The sequence below is a fragment of the Vulpes lagopus genome, unplaced genomic scaffold, assembly GCF_018345385.1.
Source record: "Vulpes lagopus strain Blue_001 unplaced genomic scaffold, ASM1834538v1 ctg48, whole genome shotgun sequence".
In the NCBI taxonomy this organism is placed as follows: domain Eukaryota; kingdom Metazoa; phylum Chordata; class Mammalia; order Carnivora; family Canidae; genus Vulpes; species Vulpes lagopus.
In genome coordinates, this window is record NW_024570855.1 from 410,261 (window position 1) to 430,829 (window position 20,569).

The following is a 20,569-nucleotide window of genomic DNA, read 5'->3' on the forward strand; positions in this document are numbered from 1 at the left end:
TGCTGGGGGGGGGGGGGGTGGGTAGCTCTGGTTTGCCGAGCCGCCGTTGTGGTTACCTGGTAATAACTCAGAAATGTGACTTTCCAAGGACACGTGAAATCTTGTCTAAATGACATTAACCAAGAGGGAGTGATGCTGTAAATATGTGGACTGGGGTTGGAATTTGAAGAGTTTTTATAGCCAGTACATCTTTTTTAAATTAAATGCACAGTTTCATGAGTATGTTAGTATTTCATTAAATCTTAAGATGCCCTCAGTGGTTAGAAGCAGCCCTGGTTCATGTCTGCTAAGAAAGAAGAAAGGCTGCCAGCTAACACGCAGTGTCCAGTCTGAGGTCCACCTCGACGTCAGAGACGTTCACGTGTGGATCTAGCCATTTTCACTCGTAAGCCGTCTCCGCCCTGCCTGACGGTGACATGGGGCCAGTCTTCTGTGGACTGTTTGTCTTAAAATACCTGCAAACCCAGAGTGAGTTGATGTGTGTGATAAGAACCACAGGGAACCTCTTTCATCCGTTGTCACTGTTAGGGGTTAAAAATTAGAGTTTGTTCTTTTCAGAGATTCCATGCCAATCTTACTAATTTTGTGTGCGTTTCTGTGTATCCCTTTATTATAGCACCTCAGGCAAGTAGGAGTGGCTGGAAAGTTTGTTGAGTTTTTTGGAAGTGGAGTTTCACAGTTATCTATAGTGGATCGGACCACAATAGCAAACATGTGTCCAGAATATGGTGCTATCCTCAGCTTTTTCCCTGTTGACAATGTGACTTTAAAACATTTAGAACATACAGGTAAGAAGACGAAAGATCATTAGGGTAACTGTGTTACACGTCCAGTGTGTCTGTCTGAATAAACAACTACCTCGTGCATGGTATTCAATGTTCAGGAAGTTATCTTATTTTGAAACAGTGGCTCTCACATGAACTGCCTCAGGTGTCTTTAGAGTGTTGTGCCCTTTAAACCTCATCCCTCCCGTGTGACCCATTTATAGTGATTTGAAGGAATTAGTGCAGCTGCTGGGCTTGGCCTCACTTCTTCCAGGATGGATGACTGCCACACCGTAGCGATTGGGGCTGCAGTTTCATGGGAGGTGGGCTCGCGTGTCCTCACGGCTGTCCCCGTAACAGGAGTAGAGGAGCCATCTGACACGAGAGGCTGGGGACCGGTGCTCTGTCTAGAGAGTAACATAATTTTCCAAAGAGCAGCGTAGGATTACAGGTTCCAGATCTTTTTTGTGGCCTGATTCACAGGAGGTTTGACCCCCTTGTATGGACGACTTAATGTAGCCAGTACCTGTAAGACCACAATGTGTCCCTGCCTCCTCCTCATGCGACCCACTTGCCTTTTGTAAGAGACCATTGCTGAGCTAATCTCTGATCATAAGTACATTCAGGGGGTGTGTTCTATACTCTTCACTGGGGCAGCAGCTTTTATAAGTTAATAGGTCAAATGGCAAAATGGACAATGGTCTTTCGGAACATTGGAGGGAATGGTTCTCCTTGAACGCAGAGCTTTTTATAAAGGGGATTGGGCCGGTAGGACATCTGAGAGAAGTGGCGGAGGTGCCTTCTCCCTTACGTGTTAATATGACTTGTGTCTTGATGATCTATTGCTCTGTAACAAATTACCCTAAAACTTAAAACAGCAATGATCATTATGACATGGTTTCCACGGGCAGTAGTGGAGGTGGCACAGCTAGCACAGCTGGTCTCTGCTCCGTGAAGCCCGGGTCCCGAGGGTCGCTCACCCCTCAGCAGGTGCCTCGCTGGGACTGTCCATCCCAACTCCCACGTGGACTTTCAGGGCGGGTGACCTGGGAGACAGAGCGCCAGCCAGCCAGGAATTACATTGCTCGGGTCCGAGGGGTTGATTGTGCCTCTTGACTGAGGGATGGCATTGTCACGTTGTCAGAAGAACACGCAGCTCAGGGTCAGTGCCTGGGAAATACAGTCAGCCGCCACCACGTGCTTCCTTGAGGCTTGCAGAGAACTACCCGTAGTTAACACGTAGGTTCTTTTACCTTCTGGAAGATCTCGTCCACCCCTTTCTGCTCATGAAACTACCCCTAAGTTTCATTTTGGTTATTATATTGATATTAAAAAGTAATGAATGTCCTTTACGATGGGTGATAATTTATCGTATGCGAGCTTATTGATTTATCTTCTGCAAACTAGCAGAAGATAAGTGAGTTTTGTGAGTTTTATAGAACTGGCTCAGCATTCTTCATCTTGTCATTGCGTAACTTCTAAGGGGGGGGGCTAGTATGTATTTGATCAGGTGTCATGAAGGGTAAAACTTACTACTCTTGAGCAATATCAAGTAGTAATTTATAAAGCTATTCTGAGTACTTAGTAATGTGCAGTGTCTGTGTCTTGCTCATTGGAATTCAGCACCCTCACCCCCAGGAGTTCAAAATTTCTTACTGTGTTTTTGTTATTAATCTTCTTTTTAGGTTTTGACAAAGCCAAACTCAAGTCAGTGGAAACATACCTTAAAGCTGTGAAATTGTTTCGACATGACCAGGATAATTCAGGAGAACCCGCGTACTCCCAGGTACGTGAGGAGCAGCCCCCTGGTCACCCAACCACCTGGGTCTGGATGCCGGCAGCTGTGCAGCCGTGGCCACTTGAGCCTCTCTGCCTCCATTTGCTCGGCTCTGAAACGAGAGGCTGTTCTGAATGGGTTAAATACGTTAGATAGATGTGTTAGAATGGTTTCAGGCACCCAGAAACTGCTCAATAAATCTCCACCGTCGTTAGTATTTAGCCAATTAATATTATTTGTGACTCTGCTTAGATTTTACTCATTAAGTTTACATAGATTTCTGTTAGTGAATTTTACAAAATTTTATTAATCTAAATTTTTAATATTTAAAATACAAACTTGACTTTTAGTCTCTCACTCTAATCTTTTTCTGCTTTATGATAAGAACACCATGATGTGCTCTGTACCTGTCCATTCTGGTAACGTCTGCCTCTGGTTAGCGTCTGCATGCTGTCAAAATCATTATGAAAGGGCAGCCCCGGTGGCACAGCAGTTTAGCGCCGCCTGCAGCCTGGGGTGTGAGCCTGGAGACCCGGGATCGAGTCCCGCGTCGGGCTCCCTGCATGGAGCCTGCTTCTCTGAGAACTCTGCCTGGGTCTCTGCCTCTCTCTCTCTCTCTCTTTCTCTCTCTCTCTTTCTCTCTCTCTTTGTGTGTCTCATGAATGAATAAATGAAATCTTAAAAAAAAAAAATCATTATGAAAGGGATTTACAGTTTTGTGACCTTAAATATTAAAGGTATTTTATAACCTGGCCAGTGTTTCCCATCTGTTGGGTATTTATACTGAAGTAAAATTCATTTTCAGGGAAGTTTGAATTTTAATGACATTCCTTTTCTTCTAAGAGTTATGATAAGCATCTAAAACACATTTGGTGGTGTTGTAGGTCTGGTTAACTGTTAAGCTATTTTCTTGGGTAGAAATCCATTTTTTCACCCAGCTTTATTTTTCTTCATAGCATGTGTCCCTGCCTGAAATCTGTTAATTTCTATACGTGTTTGCCTCTTCCCCCCATCAGAATGCAAGCAAGGTGCACAGGAGAGGAGCTTTGTCCCTGTGTTTAGTTCTGCACCTCCAGCCCCGAGAGCAGTGGCCGGCACGTTGCAGATGTGTTAGGTGGATCAACGGGTCCACCTAGGCGTAGTGAAGGCCAGTGTAGCACCCACTGGAACTGAATTTGTGTGAACTCTGGGCAGATCTCCTAGCTTTACTCATTGTTTTCTGATCCCTTTCAGCTCTGTTTATTTTAGTGCTTTGTCCATTTTTTTTTTTTAAAAGACATAAAGGGAAAGAATAAGAAAAAGGAAAAATCTTGCATTGTATAATAAAAAGAAAGAAACTTGTTTCTTAAGGATCTGACAAGATTTAAGAAAACTAAAACCCATTAGGATATTGATTTCAAGACAGTCTCATTTTAAATACGTAAAGACAGGGATCACCTGGATCCATGAAGTGAAAGCACATGCACAGCAGGTGTGGCAGTTACAATCGGTCAGGGTGGATGGCGCTGTTAAATATTGGTGAAGGCCACAGTGGATAGAAACTTGATTTGAACTGATTATACATAAAACGGACACAGGAAAATGGTAGAAATGTCAGAAGGAATGCACAGAAACCTAGTTGGGAGGTTGGGTTTTAAGAACATAACATTTTTTTAGCCAAGGAATGAAAGTAAGGTCTTGCTGGAGCCTGGCCAACTAGACACTCTGGAACCAGGAAGAGAAAAGTCCTCTGTCCTTCCAGCACCCTGTGTTGACCAGACTACGCGCCATGCAGGCCCCCTCCGTTGTCACAAAGCAGGGAAGGGTGAATTTGGAGCCCAGGGGCAGAAGGCTGATAGCTGGCACAGGCATCTGCTGTGTTGTCGGGCATCTGTGACGACAGGGAAGAGAAATCGGAGCAACAGAGTATTCTGTGTGGGCAGTGTGGTTGGTGTGGGGCGGTGCGCACACTGATCTGCCCTTTTAGCAAATGTTTGTATGTTCTGTTTCATAAATTAATCAAGATTGTTTTAAAATCTTTATTTCTGGGGGTGTGTGTATATCCCCATTACAACAAATGTGGCTGTACTCGGCTTCAGGAAGTAGCGCTAAATTGCTGTCTCTACCTGACAAATTCTGATTCTTTGTCTCTTTCTTCTTGTTTCCTAGGTGATCCGGATTCATCTGAATTCAATAGTTCCATCTGTCAGTGGTCCAAAGAGACCTCAGGATAGAGTTGCTGTGACGGACATGAAGCGTGACTTCCAAGCTTGCTTGAATGAAAAGGCAGGTTGCTGCGCCGCCACCTTTGTCAGTATTCCTCGTGCCAAGTGGCCAGGGCCCAGGTGCTTCTTGTGCGGAGTGGCGAGGGCCCAGGTGCTTCTTTGCCGAGTGGTGGAGACCCGCAGGGGGGCCTGCACTCAGGCTGCTGCTGTATTCACACGTGTGAGCGCACACCAGCAGCTGCCGGTGCCTTCCTGTCTGCAGTTGGTCAGTCATTGGTGAACTTGTGCCCGCACCCACGGTGAGGGTCAGATGTGACACGTGTCCATCGCACAGTCCTGATGTTGGTGCTCAGTGGTGTGTATGGCAGTGGCGCTCCTGTGGGGGATGGCCTGCACAGTGCGGTGTGCATCGTCACGCGAAGCACTGTTCTTGGAGTCCGTGGCCCCTTGGGTGAAACGCACTACACTGGGTTCTCGCTCCCATGAGGTCTGGTGACTGTACCTGGATAGCATGTGGCATCTGACTTTCAGCGTCTGTACTTCTGAGAATTGCTGACACTGCCTGTTCTGAGAACTTGTATCTGGTGCTCTTTCTGGAGCCTACCTTTTTATAATTTCTTAATTTTTGTTGGTGCCGCTGCTGTGCTAGTGTGGAGCATATCACAGCTGTGCAGTGTGACGTAGGATGGTGGGCGTCGCAGTTCCCGGCTCCCGGCCGGTCTCTGTCACGTGTTCTGCACGCACTCCGCCCGAGCATCCTGTAAATACAGCCGTCAGGGCCGTGTCCGTGCCGAGTACCGAGAATGGGTAGTAGGAAGGCACGGGGAGCTGCAGAGCGTGAGACGGATCCCGGTAGTTAGGCCCGCCACAGGCTCCTGTTGCGACGGCCCGGAGTCCGGCTCCAGCGGAGGTCTGGCTGCAGGTGTCTCACGCCTTCCCCATCATCTGAGTCCGCGCTCCAAGTGTGAAACCACCTGTTGGGTCTGCTGTACTTTCTGCTGGTGTGTTTTTCTATTCGTACCCAGACTATTTGTGTTTCTGTGTACGTTTGCGTAGGTGGGATTTAAAGGGTTCCAGATTGCCGCTGAGAAGCAGAAGGATTACGTCTCTATTCGTTACGAAGGAAGCGAGTACACGCTGTCTCACGGGTCTGTGGTCCTGGCCGCGGTCACCAGCTGTACCAATAACTGTAACCCGTCTGTCATGCTCGCCGCAGGTAGGCTGTCCCTTTCCAAAGTCCCCTTCCTAGATTACCCATGGGTATTGGGATCGTGTTTGATATCGGAGATTTCCTGAGGTTCTAATCGGGTCTAACGGAGCTTGAGGTTTGATTTTATGTTCTTGTGTTTTTATCACACAGAAGGTAAGTTCTTTTTATTATAATTTACATGTCTGTTAGTTTTAGGTCATTATTGCTGTTTCTGTTAAGCTAGAGCAGAGTTAATTAGCAGGTGTCTTGTTGGGTGATCACAGCCGTGCGGGACAGTCCACTGAGAACAGAAGGAAGTAAAAGATTGTTGACAAGGGTTGTAAAAGAACACAGTGTGTTGTATGTACATAGCACAGTCGATAATTGTATATAGTCTTGTGTAGCGAGTGCTGTTTATTATGATGGCCTGGTGGCTCAGTTAGTGATACGTGTTGTGTGTGCGTAATATTATTATATATCTTTTTTTTCCCATGTGTTCATGATGCTGTGGCTTCGGGCTGTACTTGAATTCACAGTGTAAAGGCTGGTATATCAGTATAGTTTTTTATTTTAAATGAAACCAATTTATAGAGTAAAATGGACACAGTAACAACAGCAAATTCATGCGTTTGGACTTCGACCCTTAATGAGTTGCAGACTGACCTGCCGGGCACTGCCCTAACGCATCATTGTTTACCCTGCAGGTCTTCTGGCTAAAAAAGCCGTGGATGCTGGGCTGCATGTGAAACCGTACATAAGAACAAGTCTATCTCCAGGCAGCGGGATGGTTACACATTACCTCAGTTCCAGCGGAGTGTTACCGTATCTCAGTAAGCTCGGGTGAGTGGCAGTCACTGCTGGGTCGCTGCTGTGCATGTGGACCTGCAGATCCCGCAGTGATCGAAGCCGCTGTCAGAGCCTTTCATGGGCAAAGAGAAGTCGGGAAAAATAGGCTTTGGTACCTTGCGCTTACCACGCAGTCCGAGGCCCCTCCCTCAGCAGACGGGGCAGGTGGGGGGGGCAGATTCGAGGAGGCGCCGCAGGGCTGGTCTCTAGGACCCGGATGTAAAGACAGACGCGGCCGCGGGGCGGCACAGGGAGTACGTTATCTTGGGTTTGTGGAGGCCAGTTTTCAGAAAGAGTGACATGTTCCAGGCAGCGTCATTAATGGAGAGAATTGTCTTAATTGATGTTTTGGGAGGTTACCGGGTCTGTCAAGCTTGAGTTAAGTTATCCCTGAACTTTGTAGAAAATAACTTTCCTGTTTCTCACAGACTCAGAAAAAATAATTGATGTTGGCTGTGTGTTTTGAAAACTGTTTTACTTTACACAAATCATCAGTTCTTTTGCAAGATTGGCAAATTAAAACATTTTTTTTGCTTTTAGAAGAGCAGCTTTTTTTGACGGTTACGCCTGGCATTTTTTAGCAGGTATTTTTGTGTTTTGGTTGGTCAAGAATTAAGAGATTTCCTCGCTTCGGCGTTCCTGGCTACAGGGTCCCTGCCGAGGCCTCGCTGCACTGTCCAGCCAGCTTACGCCCCCTGCAAGCAGCGGTATTGGTGTTCCAGTGGGCGTCTTAGAGCCCCCGCGAGTCATGTTTGGCCAGTGCCCTGTGCGTCGTGTGGGTTTCGTGTCGTGGTTAGACAAGCACATCTACCTTGGGGATGCTCTAAGTGTCTGCATTCTTGCGCCCAGGAGAGACAGCCAGCCTGATAGCCAGACCTACTGACAAGGGTTAATCTGCGTGTCCGGTAGTCTCATGACCGGGACGGGAGGATGCCCTTCCTTTACAGCTGTTACGGCCTTCCGTTCACTCAGGTTTGTTTTTTCAAATACAGATTCGAAATTGTCGGCTATGGATGCTCAACATGTGTGGGGAATACAGCACCCTTGCCAGAAGCCGTTTTAAGTGCAGTAAAACAGGTAAAAATGTGTGGATCAGTGATGCATCTGAAGGGGTTTCCTTCACCATGTTCTGTTGTTACATTATAGAAAGTATGTACTGATGTTATTTATAGTCCTGTAGTCCTTGCACCTGTTGGGAAGACTGGATCTTAAAATAATTGAAAGAATCATTTTTAGATCCTTGAAATAACCCTTTAATGAGGTAGCAAATTAGTATTTAGAGGCTTTGATAGTTCTCTGCCTAATAATTGGTTATGTGCTTTTTCAGTTATCTTGGTCTCAGACATGTAATATTTGAGATTGCACGTGTATGATTACCTGAATTTGCACCATCTCTTGAATTGAATATATATATTTGTGTATATTTTTCAGGGCGATTTGGTTACTTGTGGAGTTTTATCTGGAAACAAAAATTTTGAAGGCCGGCTTTGTGATTGTGTTCGTGCCAATTATCTTGCCTCTCCACCCTTGGTGGTAGCGTACGCCATAGCGGGCACGGTGAATATAGACTTCCAGACGGAGCCTCTAGGTATCTCTTCCTTTGCACGTATACAGACATAACTGCACACACTTTTTGCAAACTGGGACACTTCCAAGACCATGTACTCTGTTAAGTATTTCAGGAAATCCTATCATGCAGTCACTCATCTCTGTATTCAGAGGAAGAGTATAAAATGCACAACTACTTAGTTTTTTTAGCTGCTTATGTCTGAAGCACTCCTGTGTTGAGTGATTTACTTGGTTTCTGGGATAGGTCTCTGAAAATATCTGAACAGCTTGAAGGAATTACTATTTTTTGTTTTTAAGATTTATTTATTTTAGAGAGCAGACCCCCTGCTGAGCTGGTAGCCCGACGTCGAGCTTGATCCCCCAACTGCGAGATCATGCCCTGGGCCAAAGGCAGACACTCAACCGACTGAGCTAGCCAGGCGCCCCCAGAGAATTATTTTTTATACTAACGTTGATGTTCCCGTGTTCTCTCCAGGCACAGACCCTACTGGCAGGAGCATTTACCTGCAGGACATCTGGCCCAGCCGAGAGGAGGTCCATCAGATGGAGGAAGAGCGGGTTGTACTGTCCATGTTTAAAGCTCTGAAAGAGAAGATGGAGGTTAGAGGCTCACTTGTTTCTTTTTTTTTTTTTAATTTTTTTTTTTTTAAGATTTATTTATTTATGATAGAGAGAGAGAGTCAGAGACACAGGAGGAGGGAGAAGCAGGCTCCATGCCGGGAGCCAGACGTGGGACTCGATCCCGGGACCCCAGGATCGCGCCCCGGGCCAAAGGCAGGCGCTAAACCACTGAGCCACCCAGGGATCCCCAGCTCACTTGTTTCTTAAGTAGTTTAATAAACGGAGGTGTTTCTTTCTTGTGTCTTTTTGAATTTAATAAAAATTGAAATCACATTATTTTGAACATGGTTTTTAATAAGTGATAATCATTTTGTATTTGGAACCTAGTATCTGGGAGAACAGCTTAGAGTGTTAGCACTGATCTTTGCTTTTTAGAAGTGGATACGGGCGGGATTCACAGGAGCTGCCCGTCTCTCTTGCCATTCAGATGGTTCAGGTTCAAAAGATGCGAGAGGAAGCAGTGGAGTGTCCCTCCCGCCCCTCAGAGGCAGGCAGGCGTCACTTGCTCACACATCGTCCCAGAGAGGTTGTGTGCACCTACACGCAAATGCATGTGTTCACACTGACAGAGCCCTGAGAGTAGAAGAGGTATTCACCGAGCAGACACTATTGGGCCCCTACTATATGCCAGGCACCCTTCTGGATGTTTTGAATATATCCAGGAGCACGGCACAGAATTCTCACCCAGAGAGGCAGGCAGTGAACTGTAAACAGATTATTAGGAAAATTTCCCAATATGTTAAGAAGTGAGAGGTGCTGTGGAAACGTGCAGATTGACCAAAATCTGAGCCGTAGATCGCAGGTGGTCGTAGGTGGTCGGCAGCAGGACGTGTCTTGAGCAGGACTTTGGAGGAGGCGTTTCCGTGTGCCTGGGCCAAGTGCAGAGCCACCGGGAAAGGCCTCAGGGAGCCCTGATGAGAGCGCCGGGGCGGCAAGCGCACAGGAAATTAGGGGCCTGGCAGGAGGTGCTGAGGACGAGGTTACAGACCAGGCGTTGGGCCGTTGGTTACATGGAGTCCTTGAGGAAGTGACGGAAGCCTCTGCGAGTTGCGGACAGAGGAGCGTGCGTCAGGACTGCTCGGTCCTGTGGAGGATGTGGCGGGAGGGGGCTGGACAGAAGCAGGGGTGCGTGGGACTCGTTTTCTCAGGGTGGTGAGTTCAAGCCCCACCTCGGGTGCGGAGCCTACTTTAACTTAAATAAACAGGAGGACAGACCCAGAGCTGGGCAGGTGGGTTGCCCAGCGTGCGGGGAGGCTGCTGGTCGTGGTGGCGGTGCGGGGCAGTGGTGAGACCCCGTGTGGTTTGCAGGCAGGACCGATGCCGTGTGGGGGACACGCGTGTTGAAAGAAGCAGAGGGTTATCCCTTAGCCGTGTTCCTAAAGATCACCGCACGTGCGACCACGCAGTCTGTTCTTAGCTGCATGGGTAGCTCTTTTTAAACCCTTGACCCTTGTTTTGGATTCTTTAAAGTTTTATATTAAAACTTAATCTTGGGGTATTTGTGAAAATCCACTGTGTTGGAATTTGATGAGTAAATCTTCATTCATTCTGCCCAAAATGCTGTAATGTTCTAGAACATTACATCTAGATCTTAGCTTCCTTTCCCAGTGAGTAAGGCCTTTTTAATTCCCTGCAACATTTTTGTGAGCCTCTGTTTTCTGACTCCATTTTATCTTTTCGTTTTGTTCACCAACCAAAATCAAATTCACAGATGGGAAATAAGCGGTGGAATTCCTTAGAAGCACCGGATTCAGTTTTGTTTCCATGGGACTTAAAGTCCACTTATATCAGATGTCCTTCGTTTTTTGATAAGCTTGTAAGTATAGTTTTACGCGTTGATCTTTTCAAGGTTGTTATGAACTAAAAAACCCTCAGGAGTAAATGCCTTTAACTGTTTTTACCTTTTAGACCAAAGAGCCAGTTGCCCTGCAGCCTATTGAGAATGCCCACGTCCTGCTGTACCTGGGAGACTCGGTCACCACCGACCACATATCGCCTGCAGGGAGCATCGCCAGGAGCAGTGCTGCTGCCAAGTACTTGACAAACAGAGGGTAGGTGTGCAGCTCCGGGCCCGTGTGAGTCGGAACCGTGTGGACCCGCGCAGACTCAGGTCGGTTTTGATACACGTAGTCCAGGACTGTAAGTCTGTTTGTTCCTTGTGCATTTTCATTCTCTGCTGACTTGTAGGAACAGAGGTCAAAACGTGTGACCCGGAAGAGGTGTCATAGGTAAGGGTAGTCTGGTCAACAGGAGGGTAGTAAGTGTTTGGGAGTGGAAACTCACATGCAGATGTTCGACTGTGTGTGGGGTTGGCGCCCGCGCGCCCGTGTAGTTTGGGGTTCTGCTGCGTAGGCCACCGTCACGGGTGTCTGATTACCACTCTTTGACCTGAACGCTAACTGGGGTTCCCGTCGTAGCTGCATTTCCTTATAACTTTAGAAATTGAATTTGCTCCTTTAGATTGAGCCCTTGCAGCAGACTGAACAATTGATTGGAAGTGAGATTTTTTTTTTTTAATACTACTTTATTGAACAGTCAGCTTTGTTTGACCCCAGATGAAGCCTAACGGCTCCCCCATCCTTGGAGTCCAAAATTTAAATGTGTGTTTTGTGGACTGTAATACGTGTACATGAGCCTGGGCTTCATCTGTATCAAATCAGAAGACCATGAGTTTCTGCCCATTGAGCTTAAAGTTTTACAAGAATAATAGAAGAGGACGTAAACGACATTGTAGTGGGAGATGGAAGTGTAAACCTAGGAAGATTTTATCTCATTTCTACACGATTGACGATGTGGAGTTGCTCTGTTATCAAGACAAAGTTTTTTGCAAAGAGCAGAATTTTCTGCACTGCTGCCTTAGATGCTAGAGCTGTTCGAGTGATGACTTTTCATCAAAATATCGTGTAAAAAATCTGTACCCCGTAACGTGGTCGCACACATCCTCGTGCCTGTGGCTCTGCTTACAGTCTCGTCAGTGCTATTGTGAAGTTTGTGTTTGAATTTTTTCCTCTGGTTAACTGTAGCTTGGTATGAATTAAACACTTTTTGGTAGAAGTTGCAAATAGCAATTCCATTTGATAGAACTTGATAAAAATGAATCTGTTACATGCATGGCTTTTATTTGTAGTATTGAGAAATAGGTTTTTAAATATTTTTTGGTTATGATTTCTATCTTGGTCATAATTATGACATAACATCCACCAAAAAAAGTCCCTGCTTTTCTCAAATATGTGACTACTGGATGGGTTCTTTTTTGTTTTTGTTTTTTTAAAACTTTTTAAAAAGATTTTATTTATTCACGAGAGACACAGGCAGAGGGAGAAGTAGAAGCAGGGTCCCTGCAGGGAGCCCAACACGGGATTCGATCCCAGGACTCCAGGATCACGCCCTGAGCTGAAGGCAGGCGCTCAACCCCTGAGCCCCTGGGGGGCCCTTACATGGCATTTTTAAAAAGAAAGACCTGCATTCGTACTGTTTGCACTGACTGAACGATCTAAAGAGAGTCTTACTTTTCCAAAGAAAAGCTATTACCATCCTAGTGTGTGGGTTTTTAGTAAAAGCCAAATAGCACAAGGTGAATTTCTGGAAAGGGGTGGATAATATTGCCTTTATGGCATTTTGACTTGGGAGGTGTTTCCTGGGAGTGTCTGTTCTCAGGCAGCAGGAAAGCTGCTTGAGCAACCAGAGGTGGAGAAATGACTGATTTCAGATTGGGAGGCATTTGAAATATTGACTGGCCACGTGATAGGAAGAAATTGTGGGTTTTTTTGGGGGCGGGGGAGTGGTATCAAGATAGTATTTTTAAGACTTCATATATTTTAGAGAAATAGAGATTTGTACGGTTAAAATATGTTATCTGAGTTTGCTTCAAAATCACCTGCTAGGGTATAATTATAAAAGAAACAGGATTCCACGGCCACAGCTCAATGATGACAGGCAGCCAGGTGTTGGCTGTTGTGTTTTCTCCACGTTTGTATATGCTTGAAATTTTCTGCAATAAAAAGTGTTTCTGAGTAAGTTTTATGATCCAATAATGCGTGATGGTTTTTCCATCTGAAATGAAACTGGCTTCACGACTTCCTTGCAGCCTTACTCCTCGTGAGTTCAACTCCTATGGGGCCCGCAGAGGCAACGATGCCGTGATGACCAGAGGCACGTTTGCGAACATCAAGCTGTTTAATAAGTTCCTTGGGAAACCAGCTCCCAAAACAATTCATTTCCCATCAGGACAGACGGTAAGTTTGCACACGAGCATTTAGGCAGTGGCCACCTGGACCCCAGAGCAAACTGAAGGTGCTTGTGTTTGTCTTCCATCCACAGCTAGATGTGTTTGAGGCTGCGGAGCTGTACCAGAAGGATGGTGTCCCGCTGATCATTTTAGCAGGAAAAAAATACGGTTCCGGGAACTCCAGAGACTGGGCTGCCAAAGGACCATATCTGCTGGTACTGATGGTTCGCTTTTATCTTCTTAAACTTGAGTTTAAATGTTCTCTTTTGTGAGTAACATCTTTTCAGAGTTTGTTTTGCTCATTTGGATTTTTTTATGCTTATTTGGAACTCGATTGGTGAGTCAGGTTGACTCTACATCAGTCTTTCTTGAGGATGTCAGCACGGTGCAGGGAAAGGAGGCCAGTCTGGAACTGACGCTCTGTAATGCTGATCATTCAGGTCCACTGAGAGTTGTACTTGCTCCCCAGTCGGGGGTTCACAGAGTCCCAGGTGGGCTGAGGGGCCAGGCTTCCCCAGGAGATGACAGAGCCTGGCCGCCTGCAGGGAGGGCATTTCTCGTGCACCCGTGCCTTTGCTGAAGTGCAGGGGGCGGGGGGGTGGGCCTGGAGACATCCTCAGGACTAGGGCTCTCCTGCTCTCCTCCCAGGCTCACTCACGCCCCTCAGAGCAGCCGTGGCTGGAAAGAGGCAGCCACGCCAGGCAGTCAGATCACGTAATTGTGCACACGTCATTCTTTTTTTTTTTTTTTTTTTTTTTTAAGATTTTATTTATTCATGAGAGAGACAGAGAGAGACACAGGCAGAGGGAGAAGCAGGCTCCATGCAGGGAGCTCGATGCGGGACTCTATCCTGGGACCCTAGGATCACGCCCTGAGCTGAAGGTGGTGCTAAACAGCTGAACTACCCGGGGATCCCTGCGCGTCATTCTTGAATCTTTTGTCTCCCCCCCTAAAGATGTAAATACTCGAAGGAGTTGTAGCAATAAGCCAGTTTCTCTCATCTTGCTGAGATATTATCACTATTGTGAACATTAGTTACAGATTCAGGTTCCGTTTTTTTCTGATGTTTTTTCTGTTTTTAATGTTGGAGGCTTTGCCTGTATTTGACCCTAGGCTGTCTGTTTGGTTAGACATTGAGCGCTGCTCATAAGCCGGGGGTGTTGCCTGGGTTTTGTCGGGTGATGGGCCTTACCGTGGATGGCTGGACGACCACCTGCCTGCTTCACTGGGCGAGCCCCGTGGGTCAGTATGTGCAGGTGTACACTCTCACGTCTTGCCCGATTCCCTGCCCACATGGGGCCCGGGGCCCGGCGGTCTAGGGCATCCATTCGCGTCAGGTGATGGTGCTCACTGGGGTGAGAACTGATTCCTGGGCATTAAAAGAATCATACTGTTTTTATGGATAAAGGACAGGTGTACACGTAATACTGAAATAGACACACAGTACGTGTTTGTGGCATTGAAATTTTAGGGTGGCAGCAAGGAGGAAGATGTGGCTGGAGAAGGTCCAAGAGCTCCTTAGGAGAATGGTAGGAAAGTGGAGAAGCTGGGCCCAGAGCCTCTGGCTGGTTTTCTGCAGAGAATAGGATCTTATCGTCACAAACTGACCCAAGCCTCACTCGTGTCGGGCTGTAGATGGAGTCTGTGGTTTCTGTAGTTGGACGTTGTCTGCTTAAGGTCCCTCATCCTCTAAGTATTTGTAGAATCCATACCTCCTATTTCCTCTGCTGCCGTGGGGCGTCCTCCTTTATTTCTGTATTTAGTGGTAGTCTGAGAGCGAGAGAGAGTGAGCGAGCACCGGGGCACCCCCCCCGCCCCCCCCGCCCCGAGCCTGGGGTGGGCAGAAGTCAGGAAGCCACCTGCAAATACAGAAGAGTGATCTGTGCATGCTCTGATGCAGCACTGACCTCTAGCGTGTGCTGTGAGGTTAAGAAGCTTTATCGAAAGGCCACAAGTAGAATTTTTTCCCTTAAAAATGGCCCAAAAAAGCCACTTTCAAGAAATGGTTGGAAGAAGTAAAATGCACATTTGTTACAGGGCGTGAAAGCTGTTTTGGCTGAAAGTTATGAAAAGATTCACAAAGATCATTTGATTGGAATCGGCATAGTTCCACTTCAGTTCCTTCCGGGAGAAAACGCAGAGTCCTTGGGCCTCTCCGGCAGAGAAACATTTTCCTTAACGTTTCCTGAAGAGCTGTCTCCTGGACTAACGTTAAGTATAAAGGTATCTGTGAGACTAAGTCTGTGACGGCGTCGTGCACATCAGCGAGAGGGTTGCAGATGGAATAGAAGGGATGGTCGTGAATTGCACGCTGACGTCAGTCGTAGCGTAACGCGGTGAACCCATGCTGACGTAGCTGGCCTCTGAGGGAACATAGGGAGCACAGGTCCTTAGTCCAGAACACAGGAAGGTGCTGGCTGCAGGGACGCAGACTTCGCTGCGGGACAGGGCGGAGTGGCGGGCGTTAGATAAGGGACCGAGAGGAGCAGGAGCGGTGCGACTCCCCTCACTTGGAGGCCAAGGTCTCCGTCGTGTGAGTTGCTCTTCTACGTGATGTGGGACTTGTCATTGAGAAAGGGGGACAGAGGGGCGCCCGGGCCGGGCAGGCGGTCCAGCGGCGACCCCCGACGTCCACTTGGGTCTTGATCTTGGGGTCGTGAGCTTGAGTCTGAGACACGGGGATGAGAACCCCCGTTGTGTACTTAGCTGTGGCAGGACTTCCAGGCAGGACGAGGGTTTCCGAGCGTGTGGCAGGTGTGGTCGTGGAAATTGAAGACCGGTGGTGTGCACGCTGGGGACGCTGGGAGGATTTCACCACTCATGGGGGCTGTTTCTGTTTGTTTGAAGACAAGCACTGGCAAAGTATTCAGCGTGATTGCTGCTTTCGAAAATGACGTGGAAGTGACGTTGTACAGACACGGAGGATTATTAAACTTTGTGGCACGAAAATTTTCATAGTATCTACTCCACGCGGATACCTGTCAGAACTGCTAACCGCAGGGAAGCCTTTCAGGCTGGACCAGGGATCTTTGCTCTGGAGCTGCAGACGTCCCGCGCGCTCGGCGGTCTCACCGTGGGTGTAAATGATAATGAATCATCATAGTGACTGAAATGAAATCTTCCTGATTTTAAATAATAAACGAATGGTGCTATTAACATTGCTAAAATCAACGTGTGAGGTGTGCTGTGGGAGAGGCGTTAAGTCCCGGGGTATTTTATCGGGCCATTTTGTAAATAAAGGCAGAATTTGAACTCGTGTTGAAGATTCTTACACGAATAACCTTCCTGAGGTCGTTTAGGTCCGCGCCTGTAAAACTGTGCGCTACTGTTTGTTGGTTCAGACCAGCAGTTGGGAAGTCAGAAGCCAGGTGAGACCCCAGACTGTGGACGCTGGACTCTGATTCGCACGTGAACTTTCCGATACTTTCATCCTCTGTCAGACTTGAGCGGGACATGGTTGGCGTCCATTGTTTGTGATCCAGCCAGGCTTACCCTAGAGTCGGTCTGACGGGGGCACGACGCGGCCCGACACCCTGTGCCGTCTGGCCACGGCCCCCTCGTGTGGACGTGGAGCGGCCCGGGTGGTGCCCCGTGCTCATGTTGTTACATGATTTGCTGCTGTGACGTGCTCGCCAGCCTCAGATGGTGTGACATCAGGACATCAGTTGGGTCAGATCATGTTGCTCACGTTATGTGACACTGTTACTTCCTACGACCTATTATTTTAGGTGTCATTAACCAAAATTCCACACTCCCTTATAGTTGCTAAAGAGAGCTCGATCAGTAAATGCTAAAATGATTTCCTCTAGGCTCTTAAATTATCCACCCTAAATTATATGCTTGATGCTCAACTCTAAGCATTTTTTAAACATTATTTCTTAATTATTTAAAATTGATTTCTTGTCATTCTGAATCCATATTTTACCTGGGATGCATGATTCTATTAGTTATGTTTTTGTTTTAACCAAAGCTGACTATCAGGATAAAACACTTAAATTGTTGCCGCCTGGAGACTCCGCTTTCTCCATCTGCATGTCCCTTCACCGCAGCAAGTGTTCAGTCTATAAGACGTTTGGTGACTTTTAAGAAAAAGGTTGGATAATTAATTCCAGAAAGTCCTATACCTTTTTTTTTTTTTAATTAAGAACTTAAACTTAGCAGCCAAAAGGTAAATTGTAGAGTTGTTTTGTTTTGTTTTGTTTTGTTTTCACTTGGAGATCTTCCTCTGACCCAGTCGCCCGCGTGGCCCAGAAGGACTGTTCGCTGAATTTCAGCTGCAACTAGCAGAGCAGTGGCTGCAGACCACTGAGAGCTTGGCACGCTCGCACTCCCACGTGCCCGTTGGGCATAGTCTGCGCGTGTGTGTTTAGACAATCACGGGGACTGCGGTCTGAGGACACGATTTCCCTTCTTTATTTAAATTTTCTGTAACAACTTCTGTGGTACCTTCTGTTGTGTTCTTGATACGTTGTTACAGCGTGTATCTGTCCGTGCGTGTGTTTAATTTACATGAAAACATGAATTGGGTGGGGTGAGTGGACGAGTCCCAAGTGTCCCCGGACAGGAGGAGGTGGCTCCGGGCGCCTCATGGGGACGCGTCGTGCCATCTCAGGCTGCCCTGTGTTGCGTGGCTGCGGGCGGATGCGCAGGTGCATGTCACTGTCTCGTGTGCCCACCCGCTGTGCCCGCAGCCCCACAGCCCTGCCCCGGCCACACGCTCTGTTGGCAGAGAGGGGTCATCTCTTGCTTTTACTGTTTTATTTACCTCCTTTGTTGGCTACATCTGGGTAATTTGGTGTTTCAAAAAATGCACAGTATTGTAGGAAGGGAGCATACTAGGCACGTGAGAAGCACACGAGGGTGTGACCTGGAGGCTGACGTCAGAGGCGTTAGCACAGCAGCAGCTTTTCATCCCAAGAAAACGAAGCCACCTGCCGTTGCCACGTTTCCTGCCTCAGTGTTGCTGCTCCCACTGACCCCGGGATGAGGGAGCCGCGCCGCCGCCGTCGGTGCCTCCTGGGGGGCTGGCAGGAGGACAGCCCGCCGGCCTGACGTTTCTCTGTGGTTGTATGAAGACCACAGTCTCTGCCTGTGGGTGTAGGGGAAGGTGCTCAGACACTGGGTGTTGACCTTAGTTTGACTTGGGGTGATGGAGGGGGAACAGGGAGGCTCTGTTAGGCTTCCTCCCCTCCTGTGTGATAGTGCCGATGTTTCTATCAATTTTACATATAATATATGACTATGAAACCATGTATCTCAAGTAACTATAAATCATTGTCTATTATTTAAAGCCAACAAAACAGTGTAACAGTTTTAAGTTCAATAATGTCAAGTATTGTATAAAAATATATCGGAGGCAGAGTTCAGTTGATGACAATTGTGTATATGTTATTGATGCTGTAAATTATTTTTAATAAAGAAAATTGTATTATCACACATCTCTTGCTAGAAGATATTTTGTGGTGATTGAAAATAAGACCCCAGAACTTAAAGAGAACTAGGACGGCCTCCAGAAATTCCTCTTTGGCGATGTTCGGAGGGAACATGCTCGGCACTGATTCCCCACCTGATTCCCGACCTCACCGCCGGGACGCGAGCCGTGTCCCTCTTGCTGGCCCAGGCTGAGGCCCGAGCGCTCACCCCATGTGGGGTGGCCTTGTGGGAACAGGGGAGTCCGCTCCATGCAAGCGTTGTTCCAGGGGGTTCTCGGGTCCGTGGAATCCCATTGCGACAGTTGAAAAGACTGTCCTGTCCCCAGGGCGGGACCCCTTGCACGGGGCAGAGCCAGCGGGCAGCGTTCCGTGAGCAGCGGTGAGGTGGGCGGTGTCTGCGGTCTGAGCAGCCCCCTCCCCTCAGCTGAGGTCTGATGGTCTGACAGACTTCACACCACGCTGGAAATACTAACTACAGTCGCCTCCCTGCAACAGCCCCGGTTCCGGTCTCCCCGGCGTCCTCAAGCACCTGGCGCGCTGGCACACCTTGCAGATTCAGGAGGAGCCGGACCAGCTGCGTGACCTGCTGCGGACCCCATCGTGGAGGGTTTGTGATCCGGATGACAGCTCGGACGGAACTGGTCTGGCGCACTCGGCTGTGTTACACGGGGGTGGCTCTTTCCTGAGGAGGCAGGCTGGAGATGCGGGGTTTTCACATCTGCGCCCCGGCTCCGCGGGCTCGCAGGGACTCCCTCCCCGAAGCACAGCTGCCAGGGCCCGGGCCTCCACCCTGGAGCAGTGTGTAATCTAAAAATACCTGCCCTTTGTACCACTTTCATGGCACCCAAAATAAGCAATGAGAGTTTATTAAAATTTGGTAGATGTAGGGGTGGGGGGCCCTCAGGGGGTGGGGCCTGGTGCTCTTGATCTCGGGGTCCTGAGTTTACACCCCCCGTTGGGTGTAGAGATGATTTAAAAAGAACATGAAAGGGCAGGTTACCAAATAGTCTTTCTAAAAGCGGTGGCGTGGGTGGAAAGGGGCCTCTGTCCCCATGTCCTGACCCCAGAAGAGCAGAAAGTGGAGAAGCAGACCCGCCACTGAGGTCAGGCCGCGGTGAGGAGCTGGGCGGGGACCAGCAAGCTGAGCGCCCTGGGCCGGGAGTCAGATTTGGGTTGTGGGTCCCCTGAACCGCGCTGGTCAAGGCCCGCCTGACACCCTGAAGGGATTTCCAGAGAAGAGGGTCTACCGCGGCCGCCAAAACACGGCCCTGCTCCTTGGAGGTGAGAGCAGAGAGGAGGCACTAATGGGGAAGCAGGTGGGAAGGCAGAGGCTCGGGAACCTCCCGGGGGCCAGGGCGGGCGTAGTGACCCCCCGGGGGACGGGTGCTGCACCTGCAGGGGTGGGTGCGATACCTGTGGGGGGGGGTACCCGAGGGCAGGGTGCTGTACCTGCAGGGGGGGTGGATGCGGTACCCTGGGGGGTGGTACCCACTGAGGAGGGATGCTGCACCTGCAGGGGGGTGGCACCTGCGGGGGGGGGTACCCGAGGGCAGGGTGCTGTACCTGCAGGGGGGGTGGATGCGGTACCCTGGGGGGTGGTACCCACTGAGCAGGGATGCTGCACCTGCAGGGGGGTGGCACCTGCGGGGGCGGGGGGGGGGTACCTGCAGGTGTGTGCTGCACCTGCTGGGGGGGTACCCTCGGGGGGCGGGGCGGGGGCGCCGCGGCTTCCAGGGGGAGGGGCTCGGGCTCCGGCCCCGCCTCCCGCCCGCCCGCCCCCGTGCGCTGTGCCCGCGGGTCGGAGGAGCGCGTGGGCCCGCGGCGCTGGGAGGGCCGCTCCGGGAGCCGCAAGCCCCGCGCATTCCCGGGACACCGGGCGGCCGGGGTCGGGGTGGGGGAGGGACCGACCCGCCGCAGGTGCCACTCAGAGCGGGGCGCC

The 20,569-nt window shown here is 49.0% G+C and overlaps 1 protein-coding gene across 2 annotated transcripts in view; it reads left to right on the top strand.

Moving 5' to 3' along the window:
* Positions 1–18,634, top strand: part of IREB2 (iron responsive element binding protein 2) — a 42,350-nt gene extending 23,716 nt beyond the window's left edge. For both annotated transcript variants that reach the window (XM_041742413.1, XM_041742414.1), the window contains exons 9-22: positions 617–788; positions 2,450–2,550; positions 4,690–4,806; positions 5,802–5,961; positions 6,639–6,774; positions 7,773–7,857; positions 8,212–8,368; positions 8,825–8,949; positions 10,682–10,786; positions 10,879–11,021; positions 13,058–13,205; positions 13,291–13,413; positions 15,236–15,421; positions 16,046–18,634. In XM_041742413.1, the coding sequence (XP_041598347.1) occupies positions 617–788; positions 2,450–2,550; positions 4,690–4,806; positions 5,802–5,961; positions 6,639–6,774; positions 7,773–7,857; positions 8,212–8,368; positions 8,825–8,949; positions 10,682–10,786; positions 10,879–11,021; positions 13,058–13,205; positions 13,291–13,413; positions 15,236–15,421; positions 16,046–16,156 (1,869 nt within the window). In that variant the 3' untranslated portion in view covers positions 16,157–18,634. The remainder of the gene's footprint in view (positions 1–616; positions 789–2,449; positions 2,551–4,689; positions 4,807–5,801; positions 5,962–6,638; positions 6,775–7,772; positions 7,858–8,211; positions 8,369–8,824; positions 8,950–10,681; positions 10,787–10,878; positions 11,022–13,057; positions 13,206–13,290; positions 13,414–15,235; positions 15,422–16,045) is intronic.
* Positions 18,635–20,569: the final 1,935 nt, after the last annotated feature.